Genomic DNA, 24,262 nt, shown 5'->3' with positions numbered 1-24,262 from the left:
GATCAGGAATGAAATAGTGCAAGCATCTTGGAATCAGCAAGAATGAGATGGTATGGCCATGTGCAGAGAATGGGAAAAGAGATGCTGCCTAGGAAAATGATTGAGTTGAAGAACACAGGAAGAAGGAGGTGGGAAGAGCATAGTTTTAGAATGCAGGAGAGAGGAGAAAAATGGAAAAGAGTGAAGGATGAGTAATGGTGGAAGGAGAGAGGAAAATAGATTGCATTTTACTTTGCTGGGCCAACCAAAGGCTGGAAACAGTTAATGATCATGATGATGATGATGATGATGATGATGATGATGATGATGAATATGATGATGATGATGATGATGATGATAATAATAATGACCCAGAACTACCTGCGCATTCAGAGTGGCCACATGTGGTCGAACAAGGTACAGGGGCAGTACTCACTGGTGAGGAATGGTGATGGATCATTGCCACATACGGGTCATTACTAGGGATGGGAAAGTCGATCCGTCGATTCTTCGATACCCCGATTTTTTGATACATAATCGATAATCGAGGATCGGCGAAAATCACCGATTATTAAAATTCTGCAGGATGTAGACGTAAAGTGCTGCCTAGCAGCGGTTCATCGCTGTCGTTGCAGTAATTTTAGTCAGTTTTACAACTAAATAAATAACCATAAACGATATAATAAATAATAAATGAAATATAACATAGCTTACCACAGCTCAGTTGCCACAATCCCGTAAGCGGGAACGGAGGTTGGCGATTTCGTACTGTGCATTTAGGGTTATTTATTTATTAACGCAGTGTTATCGTATAAAGAAATTGTAGCCCAACTTTTACTTGCTGAATACACCCACATTGGTAGCCATGTGCACAAAATTTCAAGATTCTACTGAGAAGTGTGCCACGTTTTCTACGTTTCTAGTATATTTATTCACTTGCGTTGTTGCATATTTATTTTCGTCAATGATTTTTTTTGTTAACCAGCATTTGTCTATACATGAACTTTCACAGGTTTGCCAACTTCCGGTACAGATCTTATTCTCAATTACTTAACGATAAAATGCAAGAATAATGTGGCCATAGCCCGTAACATTTTACGAGTTACGTATTTTCCGTAATTTATTTAATAACAGTAAACATTAAATCACCAGTTAATTACGCAACTTAAACATAAAATTTCAATGGACGTTTTTGAAACACGTTTTCATTCCAGTAAGTTACCAGTACGGCAACTGTAGAAATTTTCTTACATGCTTTTGTTTCAAGTGATGCTTCTTTGTTTGAATGTTGGGTAATGTTAGCGCAATACGAATAGTAAAATAACATTTTTATTTACGTGATGTCTAGTGAAGTGTGGAAATACTTTGTCATCGACCGACAAAATTCTGGCTACGCAATATGTCAAATCTGTAAATGTACAATCTCACGTGGCGGTAAATCTAAAACTACAACAAACATGAAAAAACATCTCGAAAACAAGCATGGGAGTTACGTTCATGAGACGAAGAAACAAAGGCTACATTCATCGGAATTGAGCGAGATTGAAGAAAATGAAATAGATGATAGTTCAGCACAAAATTGTTCTTCAGAGACAACCTTGCCATTGTCATCAAATTCAGATGTTAGGCCTACTGCTACTGATTCATCGAGAGGCAGCGGTTCAGTGTCCCCGAGGCATGCTGAGAAAGTTGGCCAAACGAATATTTCATCAAGAACACCAAACCAGTATAGGCTAACTCCTAAAAGTCAATACCAGCCTACATTACAATCATTTATTGATAAAACTGCACAATTCAAGTCCACTGATCCTCGTGCAAAATCAATAACTCAGCACATAGGTAGAATGATGTGCTTAGACAATCGTCCTTTTAGCATGGTTGAAGACAGAGGATTCACAGAATTTGTCAAATTCCTTGAGCCTAGGTATGTTTTGCCCAGCAGAAAACATTTTTCAAATACTGTTGTACCACACATGTACCAAGAATGTAGGGAAAATGTGAACAAAAAGTTGGACGAAGCTGAACATGTGAGTCTTACAACAGATATGTGGACTTCAACAGCCAATGACGATTATCTTGGTCTAACTGTGCATTTTGTTGATTCCAATTTTGTCTTGCAACACCTCAACATTGGGGTTATTCCCTTTCCTGAATTATCTCACACAGGGAACAATTTGTGCAATTTTATCACAGAAACACTTGAAGAATGGAAGCTGCAATCTAAAGTTGTTGCCATTGTAAGAGACAATGCCAGGAACATAACTGCTGGCCTAGAATCATCCGAATATGAACATCTGCCATGCCTAGCACATACCCTGCAGCTTGTTGTAAAGGAAGGGCTACTGAACAACAAGAATGTAAATAATCTGATTGCCAACGGTCGTCGCATAGTTGGCCATTTCAAACATTCTTGTAAGGCGACAAAAGAGTTAAAGAAGGCTCAAGCCACGCTGAAAATGAAAAAACATAAACTTATCCAGGATGAACCAACGCGTTGGAATTCATCTCTCCATATGCTACAGCGCTTACTTGAGCAAAAACAGTCTGTTTCTTTAGCATCAGCAACTCTGCAGTTACCTGTGACTTTTTCATCAGCAGAATGGAACCTGATGACAAATGTAGTAAACCTTTTAAGTATTTTCAACCATGCAACATTGGCTGTAAGTACTCAGTGTGTGACAGCCTCAGAAGTCATACCTATAATCAACAGTTCTACTGAAGAGCTAAGGAAACCAGCACCTACTGGATCAGGTGTACAGGGCATCAAAAATGATATGCTTGCTGCCATAACTTTGAAGTATTCTGATGTTGAAGAGAATATGTTGTACGCAGTTGCAACATTACTGGACCCACGATTTAAACACCATGTTTTTGTGCAGGACGGTAATGTCACAAAAGCGAAAGTTTTTTTGATTGAAGAAGCAAGAAAAACTATCTGTTTGAAACAACCTGAAACTGAGGTAAGTTAGGTGCTAATTTCCTTGTAATTCATTAAGTGTATTCTTATTTGTCTACTTCTGCTGTTTTATGTTGACACATTTGTTTGTTCATTTTTAATTTTTAATTTTGAAAATTTTGTTGCTTTTCTCTCAGTCTGTGCCGCAAACATCCAGCCAAGCAATGGAAAGCCATGGTATGTGGACATTTTACTCAAACATAATGAAGACTGCCCCAAGTGTAAGCCACATCGCATCAGTTGAAGATGAGATTAATGTTTACTTGGAAGAACCTATTCAAAATTCAAGTACCAACGTTTTCCAGTATTGGAAAGAAAATACCAAGTACCCATGTTTAAAAAAACTGTCAAAGAAATTTCTTTGCATTCCACCTTCAACTGTACATTCCGAGCGATTATTCAGCACTGCAGGACTGATTGTTGATCAGAAACGGAACCGTTTAGATCCTGAACGAGTCAAAATGTTGGTTTTTTTAAATAAGAATTTGTGATCTAATAAGAATTTAGGATCTAATAAGACTTTGTGATCTAATAAGATGCTTTGCCAGTTTTCATTTATTATTTTAAGAACTTTCAATTTTATTTTGTCAAAAGTGTTGTTTTTATGATATTTCACTATGTTGTCATTTATTTCAAAGGTATAAAGATTGAATTTGGTAGTTTCTGGTTTTTTACAATATTTTTAATAATCACAACTTTTTGTGGCTATTTAAAGTTTGATTGATAAATGTTAATGATTGTACATTTAGTAATTAATATACTATTTATTAAATTGTATTCCAATGAAATTGTTAGTATTTTGATGACTTTACGACAATTCACTTTTTATTAGTACTACTGACCTATTACTAAATTACGTATTCTCTTTTCAAAATTACATATTCAACTGGATTAAACATAATCCACATAAAAAATAATGCTTGCCCTACACATTACACATTACAGAATAGTAATTTCAATTTCTTTATTTCAAGTAATGTAAAGTTTTGTTTTATGTGTTAAATTTAATAGTATTTATTTATTATTTTGAAAAATGCTTTTTTAGTGTATTCAATAAGTATGTTTACTGATTCCATTGTAACTTATACTTCAATCCCGAAAATGAGAATCTATAACTTAACCTAATTGATTGGAATCGATAATCGATAAGAATCGATGATCGCAACAAGACTCGATAATCGGTATCGAATCGAAAATTTTGAAAATTTCCCATCCCTAGTCATTACAGATGGACAAGGGAGAAGCAATGTGTTGGTGCAAGAAAGACACCATGAAGAAATGTGCCGTTCACTGCAACTTCCACCAAACCTTACATTTTGGACTGTCCAAGCTGACAACCGAACCTAGATCACCTTGGGAGGAGTGTGATGTGATTGTTATGCCACCAATGCTTCCTCATTGGTGAACCCGCCCTTCATCATCATTATGCAGGTGCATTGCCCTAGCCAAAGACAGTTGAATTCAGAAAAAAAAAGGCAATAAAGGATCTGGTGAGATGAAGAAACATAATATGTCCAATCAAGGAATCATAAGGGATTTAGATTACTAACTAGAAGGCTTACTACTCACCTTTTACCACAAGCTGTGGTAGTATGCTACCCTGCCAACGAGCGGGAACAACAATACAGAACATGTGTCATCTAATATGATTCAACTGACTGTTAAACATACCTTTAGGCGCGAAATATGGAAAACGTTGTTGCTTATTTGTTTTGAGGCTTATCTCGCCATTGAGTGCAGTTTGTTTGGTTATCCCCAGGTATCCTCGAGACCTCACAATATCCTGAAACCAAAAACATGAAACATAAAACATGAACACAAAAAAAACTCAGATATAGTACTTAGCTCATATATATTCTGATACAGGATAAGCCAGGACAGTGTGCACTACCGTGGTAAGGTGATTAGTCAATTACTAACAAGATGTAATACAGTCATGAATTTTTCTGAAGCATCTACAAAAGCCAAGGGTACCTGAAAATTGAATTTTAAATAAATTGCAAGTCTTGAAAAGCTATTATACTTAGTATTAAGCAACAAACATTAAAAGTAATCCTGATAATATAAAATGTTATAGTTTGTCTTTACTGTTAAATAGATTTGGATAAATTTGGAACAGACGTAGCAAATACACTGACTTAAAAAAAAAAGGCTGGGCTATATAATTTACCATTACAAAATACCACCCCTAAGGGGATAAAAGGTGTAAGTTTAGTTACATAAAAAGACACACATCTCCTAAGCAAATTAAGTTAGAGGTAAGATAATGGGGGTGAATAATAAACATACAAAAACACCTAACTTATTTTTCCTATTCTGCTGAATGTCTCAATTAATAAAATGACAGGAGGTTAGATCTGGTTTTACAATAAAAAATAATAACCAAAGCTATTCAAGAAAATTTTTAAAAATTAGGTACAATAAATGAATACACCAAAACTACCAACACTATGAAAATGGGTGAAAATGGGGTAGGTTTGGTTAAATAACTATAATTTCATATCACAAAATCTAAAAAAGGAAAAGCCACAAAACTGAGCAATCTTATAAATTTGAAAGCTAAGGGGGTGAAAAAAAAGAGTAAATTTATTTCAGACTAAAAAATCATAATTTCAAAATTAATTTATTGGGAGGTAAGATGATACACATAATTAATATGCACACAACTACCAAATACTTTCAACATTTTCTTAAATTATAGCTTTTAACTGAATCAAGCTGGATTTACGATATCTGGTAGGAATAATAAACATACTAAAACTACAAATACCAAATCCTCTTTGCCATCTTCCAAAATTACAAAACCTAAAATGGTGAAAAAAGTGTAGGTTTTAGTTTATGAATAAAAATTCATATCAAATCTACTAAAGCGGTAGTGTTTTTATTTTCCAAATTTAGACCGCTAAGGGAATGAAATGGGAGTAAGTTTTGTTTAATAACTATTTAGTAACATAATAGTTTGTAACAACCCACACTAATGCCCTCCCCACTTATTAAATGGTTCAAGTAACAATTTATTACGTTGTTTCATAGGTTTGCTGATATCATTTAAATAACAAATTTTTATTCTTTTAAGACGTATTCCTATGTTTGCCAAATATTTTATAATGGTTTCATGCTTTTTAATTTGTTCTGACAATTTGACTACTTTATAGTGAATAAGCCCCTGGGCCTTATTTTTAACTGCCTGATTTTTAATTTACATTTTTATATGGTTTCATGTATTTTTGAAGGATTGCTTGTGTTTGCTTTGTTTGAAATGACATTTTAATGAAATTTTCTTTTGTATTTTTTTTCCTCATCATGAATCTTGGTCGACCAGGAATTTTATCAAAATACTTACCATATTATTAAAATTCTTTCAACAGTCACTACTATAACATTTGCCTTTGCCTTGGTGAATTTTGGTTCCCGCTATCCACCATAGATAACAGAACCATCGCTGCCTGCTTCCTGTTACACATTTCCGTCGCATTCACAAAATTACTCCTACCAAATGATGTATAATGAGAGCTAAGATGTTACATATCAATATTGCACTGCAAAATTATTTAAATTTTATAAGCTGTACGAGTACAGTTGTAAATTCAGCTTTACATGTACCTGACCTATTTCTACCTTTCATGTTGATTTTATTTTACAGGATAACATGAAGCTAAGGTATTTGTTTTAATTTAATAAAATTACGTAAAGTTTTGGTAGACTCAGGGGTATTTAGAAGAGCAGAGAGCCTTAGCTTTAATTTAGTTTATTTTAATATTGCAAATTCAAAAATTCTGGAGTGCTTACTAATTAATGATTGCATTTTGAATTTTTGCTCATAATGAAGGTCAATAGAAAAGCATGCAAATGCTGAGGGATTAAGTAACAAATAGCCCAGCAACACCGGACTATACAGTATATCAGAAATCAATATCCATTAATTCTTGAATTATGTACTGAAAACATAATCATGAAAATTATTTCTGTTGTACACTTAACATGTAATCATTGTAGTTTTATAGCTAGCTCGACTGCAAATTCTTCATGATGTATGGAACAAATGTTATGCAAGAGATATCTTACATATGTTAAAAAACCTCCCAAAAGTTAAAAAATTCTGAAAAATTACAAGAAATCTAAAAATGTTAGGCTTCAAATAATTTTTACCCCAAAACATTTTCATGACATAAAAATATAAATAAAAAAACAGCATGTTGCAGGTTACCTGATTATAAAGAGTACAGCCTGTTTTAAATTTTGTATCTTTCAAAATTTAAAACTTTCAGCAATTAAATAATTGTATAAGCAAAAACTATTTTTTTACAAAAAAAAATTATTTGGTTTTTTAAAATCCTAAAACCTACATATCGTTACATAATCCAAGGCCATCTAAGAGGAAAATACATCAATGGATATTTAATGACTAAACCTTCTTACACTCACTAAATGTGGATCTTAAGAAACTGATACTAAAACTACAACCATCTTTAGATTTTGCAATGCAGCAATTTTTTTTATCATAATTTATATTAAAATTTTATACTGCTCTTACTTTTTTAAAAAGCATCTGAATACTTGATTTAATGGAGTGATTTAAAATCACAAGCAGCATAAAGATATAAAATAAACTTTAAGAAATTGATTCTCTATATAATTTTATTTCTCTCGTCTATTGAATAATGTTGACAAACAGTATAAGCTCTTTAATCTACATCCTTGATTAGAGATTTTTCTGGATTATGGAACTTCAACATAGTTTTTAAAGGAAATACCAAAGAAAAATAAAGACAAAGATTGCAGACTTTTGCAACCATTGTCGAGAGTTAGTTGGTTTTTGGGTTGTAGCCGCAAGGCGAAGATTTCACTGATATTTCAGTCTCCCTAGCAGATGCCATTATCAGGGTAGTATTTACCTACTGAGGTTCTTAGTAATTCTCCTGCCTTTAACTACTCTTGCCTGATTGGCTGTAGCTGTGGGCCAATCACAGCCTTCCTTTCTTCTGGTTGGCCTGTTGGTTTGGTCAATCGGAGCTGAGTTTCTGTGATTCGCTGGAGCTGCTGGCCAATCAGTGGCCTCCTCCTCTTCTGGTTGGCTGGGCTGATTGGCTAGCTGCCCCAGCCAATCACAGAAGCCCACTACTCCCCTCTCAAGGCAAGAGTATTTAAAGGCAGGAAAATTTCCATGAACATCAGTCACTTCGCACCAGGCAGTGGTGCAGAGAGGACAGCCTCTCTAAGGCCTAGCTTCACTGTTCATATCAGTGTTTGTCAGCCACCACTGCTTCAGGTATTAAGCGACCCGGCGGGTCGGATAGCTCGCGAATCGGAACTGCGACAGGGACAGAATCATGGCGAGTACGAGTACAACAACACACGAACAGGCCATGGAAACCCAACAGGCTAACGCCAAACGCGAACGCGCTGACGATGAGATCGACGTCTCGGGTAAAAAGGCCTTGAGGGGAAACCGGAGCACATCACTCGGTAGGTGTCGGGAGACAGTACTGGCGAACAGTGAGGATGTGCGGCCTGCAAGGCGCGGCTCCGCACAACAACACACAGCAGCGACATCCGCAATCCCGCTGCAGAACAGCTACGGCGTGCTGGCAAATCTGCCTGCCGACAAGCAACCACAGACAAATACACAATCAGAAACCACAACCGTGGCCGGAAACCGGTACAGAGGTGTACCTATCATGGTCAGGGAAGTTGCGAGGCTCAAAGAGATCGCAACTTTCCTGAACACACATCCCATCGCGTTCAGAAACACCATCACGCGCAGGAGAGAGCTGCGACTGACATTCGAGGACAGAGAGGGCTACTCTCAAGCCCTCTCATACCTGAATGCCCATGACATATTCCACCACACGTTTGCGCATCCCGACGAGCGCAATACAAAAGTAGTCATCAAAGGACTGTACCCAGAGGTCGCCGAGGCCGACATCGCCAAGGAACTGACGGAGAAGGGCTTCGTTGTACATGACGTTCGAAACTTCGAAGTCACCCGGACAGACGCTACAGGGCAGCCACAACGATTTAGGCCAGGGACGTTCTGCGCGACCGTCGCAGCCTCGAACAAAAACATTCTCGCCGTACGCACACTTCATTACACGTCCGTGACTGTACAAAAGTACCAAGCTCGCCCACAAGACATCGCCCAGTGCAAGCGCTGTGGAGAATTTGACCATACACACACTCGCTGCAGCAAGCCACCGCGTTGCGTCAGGTGTGGCGAAAACCACGCCCGCAACGACTGTCAAAAATCTGATGACACCGAAAAATTTTGTTTCAACTGTAAAGTGCGGGGACACACTGCAGTCTGGAAGCAGTGCCCAGTGTTCTTAAAAATGGTCGTGAGCAGGACACAGCGACAAGCCGTACAAACACAGGGGAAAACACAACAACAAGTGCCAGCCACGCACAGCCAGGTGGAGTTCCCCCCCACCCGCCCCGCTCACGCACAGCCGCGCGCCCAGGTGGTCAACAAGCCACAAACAACAACCACCGAGCTGACACAGCCGGAACGAAAATACTCGCAAGCCGTAAAAGAACCTCGCACCACACACACTCCGGCACAGGACAGGATTGAGGGAAACACCGTCGGTGATCTCTTCGAGCTGGCCGAAATCCTCAAACTGTGTAACTTCTCGCAGCTTATTGCTACACTCGCACCACACTATGCCGCCATCCGAGCCGAACCCGACGTGTCGAAGCGACAGATAATTTTACTATCCGCAATCCTGAATCTCGCTACACCTTAAAATGGCACAGAACCCGGGGAAGTCTTTACAGGTTTTAATATTTAATGCAAACGGCCTCCAAAATAAAATCTATGAACGGGAACAGTTACTTTTTGTATACGGAATCGATGTCGCTTTCATTTCCGAAACTTTTCTAAAACCACACATGCGAGCTTACATATGCGGTTACACAATATACAGAACAGACCGCCCCGCACTCCGCGGCGGCGGTACAGCCATACTAATTAAACACGGAATTCACCACCACCCGATAACTATAAATGGACTACAACACATTGAGGCCACCAGCATAAACGTCCGTAATAATGATTCACATGTTTGCATGTCTGCGGTATACAAGACACCACAAGACCCACTTACACCACAGGACCTCAATAAATTAATGGAAGTTGAGAATCAATTTTTTATAGCAGGGGACTTAAATAGCAAACACACTGACTGGGGCTGCACTCAGGCAAACGCAAACGGGAACATTCTACACGGCCACGCGGTAGCAGGAAACTACGTCATTCTTGCGCATGACAGGATCCTTAAGAAGCCTGTACTCAATGTTAAAAGCACCTAATTTACCACGCAGGAAAAAACTCCAACTTTACACTCAAATTGTACACCCGCAGTTGCTATATGGATGCGAGGTCTGGGGCTATGCTGCAAATCACCATATAAATCGGCTACAAGTTAAACAGAATAATTTCCTAAGGGCCATTTTAGATTGCAATAGATTTACGAGTAACGAAACTATTCATAACGCACTTAAAATTCCGTACATCCGCGAAATAATATCAAAGAATAATAATAAAATGTACCTAGATTTACCACGGCACGAAAACGCACTGATAAATTCAATAGCGATTTACGACCCGTCCGAGCAACGTAAACATAAAAAAACCTCATTTAAATTAAAACAATAAATATTAAAAACGAAAGCGACATGGATTCAGTTATTAAAAAGTCTTCAATAATTTTAAAATTACATAAAATAGCTCTCCGAACACCTCGTGCGGGGGCCTGCGGGGCCCCGGCCAATCACAGGCCTAGAAGCTCTCTGATTGGTCGGGGCGCGGAGGGCCTCCAATGCAAAACTGTTTTTCCGCCCGACCCCAAGGCAGTCACACTCCAGCTCCGGGCGTGTTTACACTGCGCGGAGCCTACAGTTTAAAGTTTACACTGCCTATACAATTCAAAATGGTCCAAAGCACGCAGGTGCAGTATCGCGGCTCCCGGGAGTTCCCTCCCTGTTGTGTTAGGGCTGACTCCTATGTCTGAAGGGCGAGGCCCGCCTGGCAGGCTTCACCTCCAGTGCCGCGTTTCGGAAAGGCATGGGATTTTGAATTGTGAAATAATTATAATTTATATATATAATAATATTAATTATATTTTTTAAAAAATCAGTAAATAAATACAAGCTACAATAACTTCAGCATAACTAACTGCACCTATTTCGATTCAAAATGGTCCGAAGCACGCAGGTGTATGTACAACCCCCTCGGGTTCACTGCCTGTGTTGTTAGGGCTGATTCCCTATGCCTGAAGGGCGCGACCCGCCTGGTAGGCTTCACCTCCAGTGCCGGCCGCGTCTCGGAAAGGCATGGGATTTTGAATCATAACAATAAAATACACTCCTACCTCACCACTTAATAATAGCCAATTAATTCTCTTAACTTCTCTGCAAATCTCTCTCTTAGCTAATTCAAAATGGTCCGAAGCACGCAGGTGCAGTATCGGCTCCCGGGAGTTCTCTCCCTGTTGTGTTAGGGCTGACTCCCTATGCCTGAAGGGCGAGACCCGCCTTGCAGGCTTCTCCTACAGTGCCGGCCGCGTTTCGGAAGACATGGAATCTTGAATTAACAAAGCTAGTTCCGTAAATCTATCATCACCTAATAAATATTTCTTTTCCCTTCCCCGGGGTACGTAACATTTTACAGTCACACCACTACTACACGCGTGACAAACCACACACACGTCGTAGCACCTTGTCAAGGCAGAATCATGCAGGTGAACTGGTAGAGGGAGCTGCCCCAGCCCTCGCTGGGGATCCGGGCCGAGAGGCATGCATGCCTGTCAGGGCAGGGCTCTGGGGGCTTGTATAGTAGTTTTTAATTTAGATTTAATTACAAAAAGAAATAAAATAATTAAAAAAATATAAAATAATAAAATTAAAAAAAATTAAAAAAAATTTCAAAAATCTATAATAAAAAAAACCTGGACAAGGGCATCTCTCTGCTCGAACAATAATAGAATAGGACGACCTTCATTTATTAATGTCACTTTCTATTTTTCAGGTGTAGAAGACAACAGCCTGGGGGCTAGCTACAGCAATACTGGCTCAGCCTAACTTTGACCAAACTATGTTGGAACGCAATAGTTCGGTCCCTAAAGCGGCCAGTAGAGTACTAACCTATGTATTTTCTTTTTTCCTTCACCAACACGACCACACGATGATATGCCTGTGCGAGTGTCGGCCAGGACTACCTATTACATGCACATATGGGCTAACTACCCATGCATGTTCTGTGTTCCTAGGGGTTCGGAGGAGCGGCTCGCACAGCTTTACAGTACACGCCACACCCGAGTTTAATTAGTTCACTTATAAATACAGCACACTATCAAGCCTCTAATGCACACCAACATGATACTACATCACGCCAGCTAGCCGATCTAGCTGGTGGGGAGCTTCTCTCCCCCGCCGAATTAGGTACACGTAATTTATATAGCATTACACAACCTACCAGCACACACACAGGCCCGTGTGCCAAACTTATCCAACAAGACACGCGCCCCGCCCGTTGATCCAAGTGATTTTACAAAAGTGTGGGGTGCACCTGATTTACAACGCACTAAGCGAGTTATAGAAACTTCGGTTTCTGGTTTCGCACACACTAACTGCCCCGGATGGCAATATGATGGATCGGCGGCATGAACATCAGTAGGTAACTGCTACTCCTATGATGGTGACTGCAAGGTCTATATAGAAATTGTGAAATCTTCGCCTTTAACACAGCTAAAACCCAGAAGCCAAGCAACACCAAAAATTATTTTAAAACAAGTACTAATAAGAAAAATCACATGAGTCTTACTGTTTATAAAAAAAAGTCTCTGACATGACTTTTATTCCATGATCAATCCACCCAAAAAAATCTAAGCACGTGTGGTCGATCATTGCAGGATTGCAGAAAGTGCTTAACTCCTAAGAATGACTTACAAAAGAGTGCCGAATGTACCTTTCTAGTTCCTCCACGAATCCTATCCAGCTTGGAGCGCAGGTCCGAGTGCCTTGCCAGCTGTGCTAGTTGGTCACGTGCATCGGTCAGTTTTTGGCGCTTCTTCTGGATGATGAGGAACCTTGCGTCTGCTATTGGGGCACTCTGCATGGGCCGGCGCCGGCCAGACACGCTGGCGTTCGGGTTCCGGCCGGAGACACTGCTCCTTCGAGGGCCTCTGCTCCGGGACCTTCAGGACAAATACACAACCTCTTTGACTTAACTGTGCGGGATAAATCATGATCGTTACAGACTGTGACAAGGTAATGAAACAATAACACACATTGGCAGGAACATTTGTAGTAACTAAGAACAGTGAATAACTTACCAAAAGGTAGATATTACACACAAAGTTCCTAAGTGATACTTATAAGAACTGCAAAAAGAACCACGTAAAATATAATTTACAAAAAACCTAAACTACTGAGCGGTCGCCACGCACACACACCATTTCAATTTTGACTGTCCCTGCGAATTTTCCGGTTGCCTGCACCCGCAAGTTGACTTCCCACTCTCAATTTATTCCTCCTCTAACTTGTTTAGTTGCCCTCCAAGTTTCTGTTGTTTGGAGAACAATTTGCAATGTCTCTCAAATGCATTGTGCCAGCTCTTAAGGTGTAAATGGACGTGCCCATTTGGGAGCTTGCTTGTTGATAAGTTTGATGTTATTTGGAAGAGGGTGACATTCAGTGCAGAGCTTTTGTTTGATTAAGTATCCTAAATTACTTTGCTTCTAATTTTTTGCATTTTGCACATATGTAATTTTTAATAAATTCCTGATATAACAGTATTTAATTGTTTATAAATGTTTCTTCTACTAAACAAGTCCTTATTTAATGATTTTTTTTAGGAAAAAACTAATTTATATTGATTTAAAGCATGACATACTAAAAATAAAGAGTTTGAAGATGAATGCTACATACAAACAGTTAATCCAAAATTGTAGACTACATGATTTCATGATCTCTGTACATGCTACAGTTAAAAAAAAATTGCATTAAAGTTCAAAAAAAACATTAAATAAGGACTTTTTTTTTAGTAGAAAACACCTTTATTAACTTGAAGGTAACCATTCCATATCATGTAGTCAAGTTCATACCTTGATCCTGATGGCACAATCATGTATATATATTTATACTGTGGTACATGACGCTTCTGTTTTTATTTAGTACGTTGAAAGATACTGGACATTAAAAAATATTGAATATCACAGTACAAACAAATTATCTCAGGGCTTGTGTGATATCTTTCTTTCATATTAAACTTAACGGTCAAAATTAATAGCTTTATTACACGTTTTTGTTAATTCAAGAACTTTTCAACGTACTAAATTAAAACAGCAAGCATCATGTACCACAGGTTCAGTGTATATACAGGATCACTGGATAAACTTAGATACATGATATGGAACTTTTATCAGCACTAGCTGTAAATTTTAGCTGGTATACTCTTTATCTCCTTATCATCCATTCTCTGTAACTTTTGGTGTTAGGGTGATTATGAATACACATTTTGCAATATAAGAGACAATGTAAGTCAACAACAAAGGTAGTGGAGATTACCACACAAATAAACTTTACATGAGTACAAAAACAACATTTTTTCATTAAAATTTGATTTTTGATGACTTTGTAACTGTATATACTGTGACCTTTGAGTATGAACACACATTTCAATGATATTTATTGCACCACTGCTTTGTTATATCCCACATATGTATCAGTTGGTGGAATGAAGTGAATATAGTTTAGTGACGTAAATTATCAAAACTGAAGTTTAACACGTACAATAATTGAGGTTATCACTATTACTGAGTAGTATTATTTTGCAAATCTGTGGTTTCATATTTTCTTTGAAAAATTTAGCAAACATGAACACAAAAATTTATTAACTGCCTCTTTCATTTACATAATCACGAAACAATTCAGCCAAAACTTGAGAGCATAATACTAAACTAAACATTACAGTGATTAGTGGAAGTCATGTATTACAGGCAAAATAGTTACAAACACATTGATTGTTCAGTAGTTCTTTACCCTTTGACATCACTGATTTATACCATGGCTCACAAGTCTCGTGGATAATAACAAAATACAAGCATGTTTGTTTGTGATGATCAAATGGACAGCTTTTATTTAAATATAAAAGGAACCAAGCTACATTTTTTATTTAGCTATACTAAGTCGTAAAAAACCTATTAAGTTTGTTTAAATTAAAAGAACCAAGCTCCTTGTACCACGTACTACCATTTGGAATGCATTGAACTAACCACCAACTAGAGATTTAATATAATCACCATAACTTTATAATCTACTTTTGTGCATAGGTTACTTGGTTCCGTTTATATAAAAGCCATCTGCATTGCGTGTTTCTAAGTTATGAGTTATAAGTTGCATGTTTATAAGTTGTGATAGTTCTAAGTTATGACTTTCTACATTACGATGTTTCTAAGTTGTATGGCTCTGTGTTATGTGTTTCTAAGTTATGCCAGTTCTAAGTTGTGTGGTTCTGCATTACGTGTTTCTAAGTTATGACAGTTCTAAGGTGTGTGTTTCTAAGTTGTGATAGTTCTAAGTTATGACTTTCTACAATACAATGTTTCTAAGTTGTGTGGATATTGAATGGGGAAACTTTTGGTTGTGTGTTTGGGGCAAACGTTTTCATAAGGTCTTATATACAGCCCCCTACAAAGCTTCTCTCTTTGAAAATTAGGTAGCAATGTATAACCATCTTGACCACCAACGTTCTCTATGCCGTTCGTAGAAAACTACATTTTTGAAGACTTGTTTTTTTCTCAGCAGATGGCATTTTCACACAGTTCGTGCATTTAACTGTGAAATTACAGTGAAAAATAAATTTTATAAATTATATAAATTACATCCAACAAAAAAATGCATTTTATTCTATTCAAAACCAAATTAAAAACTGTAAATTAAAAAAAAGGTTAAATTATTTAAAGTGATTTCTAACAAAATGATTATAAAAAGAACTAAAAATTTAATTTTAACATCAAAATATAGGTATGGTGGAAATACCGGCCATTTAAATTAGCAAGTAATGTATAAAAATAGTAATTTGGGTAGATTTTATTGCAAGGTTTTTATAACTGAAAACCATTATTTTGGCCTTTATTCTGTGTCATAGTGAATACCATTTTTACTTTATTTTTTGAAACTGAGTATTTTAAAGTTTTAAGCTTTTTTTTTAAATTGAGAAAGCTCTGCTAAATTGGTCATTTGTGAAACGGAAAATTTAATACATAGTCCAATGTTCTATAATAAACTTTATTCAGTGAACTATTACATACAATTGATTGCATTTGTGACCACGGTTAGTCACCATGTTATAGCAAATGCATAACTATCCCATAAAACACAGAAAGTAATCCAATCAAATCAAAGGGAAAAGATTTTGTAAAGGTCTCGTTATGCGCAATTCACAATTAAATACATTTTTTCTTATTTTTTTTAGTTGGAAAATTTGTCCAAACAAATTCGCACTTAGTAATTTTTTAAGTAAGAGCATGTCACGAGTTTATATTTTGAAAAAAGAATGAAATAACAAATTTCTTATGCCTTTAACCTTCCATATAAAATATGTAAACACAATTTACTGCAGAACTTTAAAATCATGCAATTGAAAACGTATATATTTAGGAGTTTTTTGGTTTAATTATACGTAGAAAAATATTATTACTTTAACAATTTATTATGTATAGGTATATCGTCAACCGTTTGTGGTGTAGGCCTATAAAAGTAATTTTAAAAAACCTAGCGTTATAATTTTGTACACTTCTTAAGGGTTTTCGGATGGAATGTGATCGTAGCTTGGACTATTCAAGAAACAAACGCCAAAAACACATACATCGTTCATGAGTTTTGTTGTGAAATTAAATTTGACACTGATGTAGCGATTAATAACGTTTATTATTTAAGAGAGTCTATATATTAGGAACTAGGTTTCTAGATGCACACGAATTATATTGTTCCTGAGATAACTGTTGCTATCCATAATTTATCTGTGTATACAGTTAATAATTCAGAAATTTATTTTTTAAAGATTTCTCTAGACCTTTAATTCTGTATTCACACATTAATGATTTGGTTATAATTTTATATGAAGAAATAGTGTGGAAACAAATTTAAGACTTTTTTCGTAAAAATACAAAACAATGCTTTTTCTTTCGTATTCCATAATAATAGTCAATGACTTACATTGTACTAAACTAACTGTATAGAATTTTGAATGATTCATGCAGTATTTTAACAATATGCGCGTGCAATATTATGTATCAATCTGTTCATGCTTAAAGGGCTTCTGCTTTAGCGTCACTAAACATTCAATCTGGAAAATGAATTATCAAGGGCGTATGTTTTAACAAAACTTTATGAAAAATATATAAATTTTATAAATAAATGGCATAAAGAGAATTGAACAATACTTTTTTTTTAAAAAATTCAGAATTTTTTTCAATGCCTTAATTAATTAGGCAAGATTATTGACACAAGACCTATATGTGTGGACTGATTCATATCTGATGTATTTTAAAAATGTTGGATTTTGTATAAACTTTACTTGCCAACTTCTGCAGTCACGAAAATGTTGTCGATATAATACCATTGGCAACATTCCTTTAAATGAAATGAAAAAGATAAGTTGCATTCCAGCAGGTATTATTTTTATGTTGATTAACTTGATTATGTAACGGTGAAAAAGAGAGTAAAATTACAAAACATTTTCTTGGACTTCCAAATTTCTAAGTTGTTACAAGTAGTTTGCGAGGTGAAAACAGAATTTAGAGTTGTGCAAGTCAGGTTCAACCTCGGATCTTTGACATTTCACCTTGACAGAAAAAACATATGTACACTAAATAAAATTCTATAACTCATGGATATTTTGATGCTCAGAGTGAAATACGAATCCCAGATTTGCAATTTTTCCAAGAAACTTAAGAATTTCAATAAAAAGAAAAATTGAAATAACTTCCAAAATGTAAAATTTTATTTTAAAATGTTGAGTATAGTTATATTTATTCTCTTTCATTCATTTCGCTATTAATAAATATAACTCATATTAAAACGTTTTTGAAACCAGTCACGTGATAAAAATTCATCAGTCAATTAATTCCAGTTCAGTATTCGAACCTCGGGAAGCCCACAAAAAAAATCCACCGCTGTGTTTACACTACCAAGCCCAATAGGCAAGAAGAAAGTCATATTATCCATATACTCACTCTCATCTTTTACTTGTTTTATTTCACTGAGCCTCTCAAAAAATTACTAGCAGGTTGTGCAGTATGCTAGGTAATCGTTATTAATGAAAGTGCCACACAATTTCAAGAAAAAATACAAGACAATTTCTTACGATAAATTTTTTTTTCACAACTTTTGAAGCATAATGGAATTGTTAGAAATTTTTGGGACTGTTTGGTTCATACATCAAGGGTTATTTTAAAAATGTTAAACTACCCAAGAGGGTTCAAAGTCATTGTTATTCTGTCCTATATGTAAATGAGTATGGCGTAGAGTAATTCTCATTAAACAAACAAATAAATTTAGTTGTTCCATAAATTAGGTAGCTAACGTGCCCTATAAAATAACATAATTAATAAAAAATTGTAATCTCCATACTGTGGAGTCAGCTAGTGTAAATATTGAAATTATTTAATGTATTTAATAATTTCGGTTTCTCTAGCCTACCTCTCTCAGTTATAAGAATTGTATCTAGAAGCTTGTGTCTGAAAGTCAAGGTAAAGTGTGTCAAAAGTATTTAAATACTAATATCGTGAATAGACCTTGGAATAAAGTGTAAATAAATTCAACTGTACGGTTTATATTTGTGTGTAATTTTTGTGACGACGGTGACAATACACTTTGACATGCACAAAATCACACTTTATATAAATAATCTTAACTTAAAATAATTTATTTTAAACTACAGCTGGAATTTGTTATTACTCTCAACTTCAAAGCATCTAACAATTCTTTCACTTGTGTGAATTATCTTTACAATCAAATGTTAATTATTTGGATGTTATTTATTTTAACTAACTTCAGTCCGGTAGAGCTTGGACTACTGGGTACGTAACTTGCAGTACCAGTCAAACAAAATAGCAATACGTTATTCCAATATCAAATTCCATCTATACTCGTTAATACTATCTAGATCGGGATCGTGATTCCGGAATTTGATTTGTAAATCTAAAGATGAACAAGTTATTCGGTTTCCTTTACAAAGAATATTCAATATACTATAACAGATTCTAGTTCTGCGAAAAATGTTCGTCTTGTTTAAATTGTAATTTGTTAGGGTACTTCTATATTCAGCGAGTCTTCGGGTGATGGGGTAAGGGACCAAACCTTGCTGCAGGATACCCACGAGACGTGTAGGTTCTCGGAGACTCCTTGGTTCGACTCATTCAGGACTGCGATGTTGGTGTTGCTCCTCCGTCCTCTAGCGTGCGGCAGGAATACGCGCTGTCACGACTCCATCCTTCAGACTATGGGCTGCAACTGGGTTGAACTGCGCGACGGTCATCCTTCCCGGGCTCGAACTGCGACTTTTCAATCTTCGACAGGATTCTTCTTTCTTCGGAATTGTAAACGGCATTTAATCTTCGTAGTTTCAAAGCAAATTAAAGTCATTTGACGATCTCTTGAACATGGATATTTGTCGACTTCTCTTCTCAAGTAATTATTTAAAATCTTGATGTCTGAGTCTTATCTTCGTCGATTAAAATTACTATTTTCTTCAAAATCTCAGTTAATATTGGCATTAATAACCATATTCAATCTTCTATAAATATTCAATTATAAATCAATGTCAAAATCGTTGCATTCTAGCTGTTGTCTTAATCAAGTCTCAATTCATTCTAAAAGAATATTTTCCCCGTCACTAGTAAAAGATTTTCTATAGTTTGTTGTTAAAACAAAAACTAGTAAAATTAATAACCATTACTGACGTGTTCATCTTTAAATTAATAGTGGTTTCAAAAAATACTGTTATGCTAGCCTTGACAATATTTTAAAATAAAAATTAACATAGAGTAATACATAGACAAAACGATAACCAAAGAAATTTACAGTCTGAATTAATCATAGATTACAAATATAAACATACGGAATAAAATGTAATTAAACAAAATAAATATTAAAGGAAATTAAATATTTACTTTCTATAAAGTGTAAATATTGCCTTTATAATACAAAACAATTTAATCTCTCAACGACTTTTCTGAACGTGTAGTAGGATTCACTAACAATGTGCAACGTTGTATGCATTTTATTAGATTTAACGGCGTAAGATGCACATACCACCCATCTCACACTTGCTTTGTGTGTCCAGACAGGCGCATGCAAAAAAAATTAAAACTTTTAGTTTTACAAATACAGTAGTATTAATTATTGAGTTACAAATAATTTTAACTTTCACGTACGAAGCCTACGATTGTGAATAATAACTTCACAGGCGAATTTCGCTAAATATCATGACGTCACTCTGTGATTTTATTTTAGTTTGGAGAAAATATGGCTTTGAAAATAATCGTTTTTGGAAATATTTTATTCAAAAAACATTAGTATAAATTATTTTAATATTTGGATTTTTTTCTTTTTTAGTAACACATCGCGCTAGCCCTAACATGCAAACTGTTTTCACATGTTAGGTTACAGTAATATTTTATTCAATAGACGTCTACCTAATAAAATTAATTCAAATCTCTATTATAAGGTTTTCCATAAGAAGCTACTAAAAACGAACTTCACCCACGAATTTCATTGTCATTCAGTGGTTTATGCTTTTTTTGGATACAAAATAGGTAACGTTAAATGTGACCTTGTGTGGAATATATTTTGAAGGATACACCAACAGTATAATACGTTAATATCCAAGCAGTAAAATATTCTTAAGAAAATTACCTACGAAACAACCTTACATACCTACTAAATTTTGAAAATAATAGGTTTGCATGCTCTTTGTGCTACATATGTACAAACATATGTTCTGTTACAAAGAAATAGTGTTTTTTTTTCTTCATTATTTCACACACATATTCACTGTAAGAATGTAAGTGCTGCCCAAAAACACACAATTTATTCAAAGAGGGCTTATCTTACCTGAATTGATGCTAAAAATATACTCTTGCCGTCACATTCGATATATATACCACTGATATAGCCTACTAATTGCAAACCCTAGACGTTTAACCTTTTTAGTTTATTTCTGAGTATTTTTTTCCTAACCTAATTAAAACTAAGAGTGCGCGGGAGGGGTCTGAGTTGGGAAGACGCTAACTGTGTCTCAGGCCAAAGCCTATATGTACACTCTAATCATGCATCATGTGCTAGGAGAAGATTGGCCAGGCATGGCAGCGATTGGCGCCATGGCTGACTCTCCTCTCTGACTATACTAGACTAAAACTAGATAAGTTGGGACCAGGTAAAACCTGCATAGACACAGGGAAAACCCTGTGCTCTTTCATGCGGGGTGCAAAAAAATCATGCATTATGCATGCAGGTGGTTATGGGAAGCAGAAGGATGGATCTGAAAGAAGAGTTGGATTTCTGAGTATGGGTAAAGTTACCATAATGTTCCAGGAAAACACTTTTCTTTCACGTGATTCTTTACTTAACAGGTGTGAAGTTCAGTATTTAGGTCAGTTTAGTTTTCAGATTGGTCGAAAGGCTAGAAACATTTAACATGGATAGTAGGGTATTAACAACGTACAGAGAGTGAATAAATTGTGGATTCGAACTAGTAGATAGTAGATATGTAAGTCACTAGAGACAAGAAGAGATGAAGTGACGGTTCACCGGTTTATTGAAGCGTGTCTCTCACTTCTGAGGACAACCATTTATATGTTCATATATTGTATTTTAAAACAGAATTGTGATGTGTGCAATATACAAAGTCTAATACGCCTGATAGCAGGATTGTAAAAGAATAAAACAAAATCTTTAGCAAATTCTTCCACGAAAAATCTTTAGCAAAATTATCACAAAACAGAAATTTTTTCAACTAAAAAGTTAAAACCTAAAAAGAAAATTTTACTCCTTATGACTAAAAAATAAATAAGTATTAAAGCATGATGTATGTTGATAAATATTACTGAGATAAACTGTCTTGCTACAGTTTAACTGTCTACTTTATCAAGTATTCTTTGACTCTTTAACTGCGACATTCGACTAAAGTCGAATATATAAAATATTGCTAACTTGCGACATGCGACTTTTGTCGAATAAGGTGATTTCTCTATTTGCGGCAAGTTTTTGTGAAGTTATTGTTTTCTCTTTGGTGCTGCAATCTTCAGAATCGATATCTCGATGCTGTGAGGTTTTTTTTTTGCAGCGGAAACCAATATTTATTTACCTATGGTTTTTCTTATGGGTTTTTTAATGGTATTTATTCATCTATGGTGTTTATTTTCCTTGTAATCAACAATGGCATTGGGACGAAAAAGAGGTTTGACGCAAAGTGAATGTTATATTTTATTTGCGGATTCAGATTTCGAGTTTGAGTGTTGTGTTTCTGAAGATGAAAAGGAAGAAAATGAGCATAATAATATTACTAATAGCGAGTTTGAACATTCAAGTGATAACGACAGTGACGCAAGTGGTAGTGACGGCTTTTCACAACAGTATTCAGAAGATACCGAAAACACAAAGCCTGTTAAGTAGTACCTAATGACCGGATAACCATGGACTCTGAAAATATGTATGTTTGCCTTGACTGGTGTAAAAAATCACCATTACATGCATCACTAAAAACGTTAACCTCAAACAATACAGCAGTAGATTGTTTATACAAATTTTTTCCAAAGTCTATATTTAGTTGGGTGTCTGACCAAACCAACTTGTATGCTTCTCAATTTTATGAGAATATTGAGGCAAATAAAGTATCCCCTCGTTCACGGTATATGCAGTGGAAAGAATGCACTCCCGAGGATATACAGGCAATGACAGCCATTGAAATTGGCATGGGCTTCTGTCGCAAAACATCAATTGAGCAGTATTTTTCTGAAGCGTCTTGGCTGAATTCTACGCCAAATTATGCCAACATTATGTCTCGTGACAGGCACCAAAATCTTAGAACATTTTTACATTTTGCAGACAACAATAAACAGCTACCAAAAAATCACGAGGAATATGATCCTCTATTCAAAATTCGTCCCATCATTGATATTGTGAAAAACACGTACCTGGAAGAAGTTAAACCTGGTCGTAGCTTGTCGGTTGACGAATCATTGCTTTGATTCAAAGGGCGTCTCTGGTTCAAGCAGTACATGCCTTCCAAACCTTCCACAAAGTGGGGAGTGAAACTTTGGTCACTGTGCGACAGTGAAACAGGTTTCTTGTTGAGGTTTGATGTGTAGGTATGTAGGCAAAAGTGGTCTGCAAGTAAATGCTGATACCAGTTTAGGGTTGGGTGAGCGTGAAGTTAGAAATATTATGTTGGGATTTGAAAACACACAACGTGTAGTGTATTGTGACAATTTCTTTTCAAGCCCATCCCTGTTCCAGTTTCTCCGACAATATGACATAGGGGCTTGTGGGACAGTTTGAACGAACAGGCGTGGTATGCCAGTAGAGTGTAAGCCCAGTATTTGTAAATTGAAGAAAGGTGAAAAACCAAAATTTTGGTTGAATAAAGAGGGAATGATTACTTGCACTTGGCAGGATACTGGGAGGGTCACTATTTTGTCTACTGTTCTTGACAATAATTTGACTGTAGTGAATGTACAAGCAAAAAATACAGACAATGGGTACAGAACAGTTGCCAAACCAAAGATGGTTTTAGAATATAATAAAAAAATTAAAATAATGGTGTAGATCGTTTTGACCAACTGTATTCATCATACTCATATTACCACAAAAACAGGAAATGGTATCATGTGCTATGGCACTTCATTGTTGAAGCTGCCTTAGTAAACAGAAAAATTGTGTACAATATGTCACGTGATACAAAAATGTCTGCACTACAGTACAGGAATTGTGTAATTGAGAGTATTATGGAAGAATATAGTAGACCACCAACAAAAAAGAAAGGACGTATTTGTGCAGATATTCTTCCACTGACCAGACTGAGTGAGAGACATTTCATTGGCCTACAAATTGACAAGAAACACAAGCCAAATTGCATTGTGTGAAAAAATTAAAATTGTAAAAAAATTGTGTAAACATATGTAAGAAATTTTAATTTTTTTACACTTTCTACTACATTCTTATGTTTAATAATAATAATAATAATAATAATAATAATAATAATAATCAATGGCTTAAAAAAAATTCATACTTTTTTCTCTCAATATTTTTAACACTATCTGGGTA

The 24,262-nt window shown here is 35.9% G+C and overlaps 2 protein-coding genes across 3 annotated transcripts in view; one reads left to right on the top strand and one right to left on the bottom strand.

The window, feature by feature from the left end:
- Positions 1–24,262, bottom strand: part of LOC134530809 (uncharacterized) — a 60,215-nt gene that overhangs the window by 24,928 nt on the left and 11,025 nt on the right. For both annotated transcript variants that reach the window (XM_063366027.1, XM_063366028.1), the window contains exons 2-3: positions 12,900–13,128; positions 4,607–4,718 (exon numbers count right to left, since the gene is read on the bottom strand). In XM_063366027.1, coding sequence (XP_063222097.1) covers positions 4,607–4,718; positions 12,900–13,128 — 341 coding nt within the window. The remainder of the gene's footprint in view (positions 1–4,606; positions 4,719–12,899; positions 13,129–24,262) is intronic.
- Positions 464–4,154, top strand: LOC134530808 (zinc finger BED domain-containing protein 4-like). Its single transcript, XM_063366026.1, has 2 exons — positions 464–2,939; positions 3,073–4,154. The coding sequence occupies exons 1-2, from the start codon at positions 1,320–1,322 to the stop codon at positions 3,424–3,426; spliced, it is 1,974 nt and encodes a 657-aa protein (XP_063222096.1). The 5' UTR covers positions 464–1,319; the 3' UTR covers positions 3,427–4,154.

Source organism: Bacillus rossius, chromosome 3 (genome assembly GCF_032445375.1).
Source record: "Bacillus rossius redtenbacheri isolate Brsri chromosome 3, Brsri_v3, whole genome shotgun sequence".
In the NCBI taxonomy this organism is placed as follows: Eukaryota; Metazoa; Arthropoda; class Insecta; order Phasmatodea; family Bacillidae; genus Bacillus; species Bacillus rossius.
The sequence above is the reverse complement of the archived record's forward strand: the minus strand, read 5'-3'. Positions and strand labels throughout refer to the sequence as shown.

What these genes read in the sequence shown, in the direction of transcription:
- LOC134530808 (XM_063366026.1), top strand. Translation starts at nt 1,320, where the DNA reads ATGTCTAGTGAAGTGTGGAAATACTTTGTCATCGACCGACAAAATTCT. An exon ending in TGAAACAACCTGAAACTGAG is followed by an intron (nt 2,940 to 3,072) that starts GTAAGTTAGGTG and finishes CTTTTCTCTCAG; the next exon opens with TCTGTGCCGCAAACATCCAG.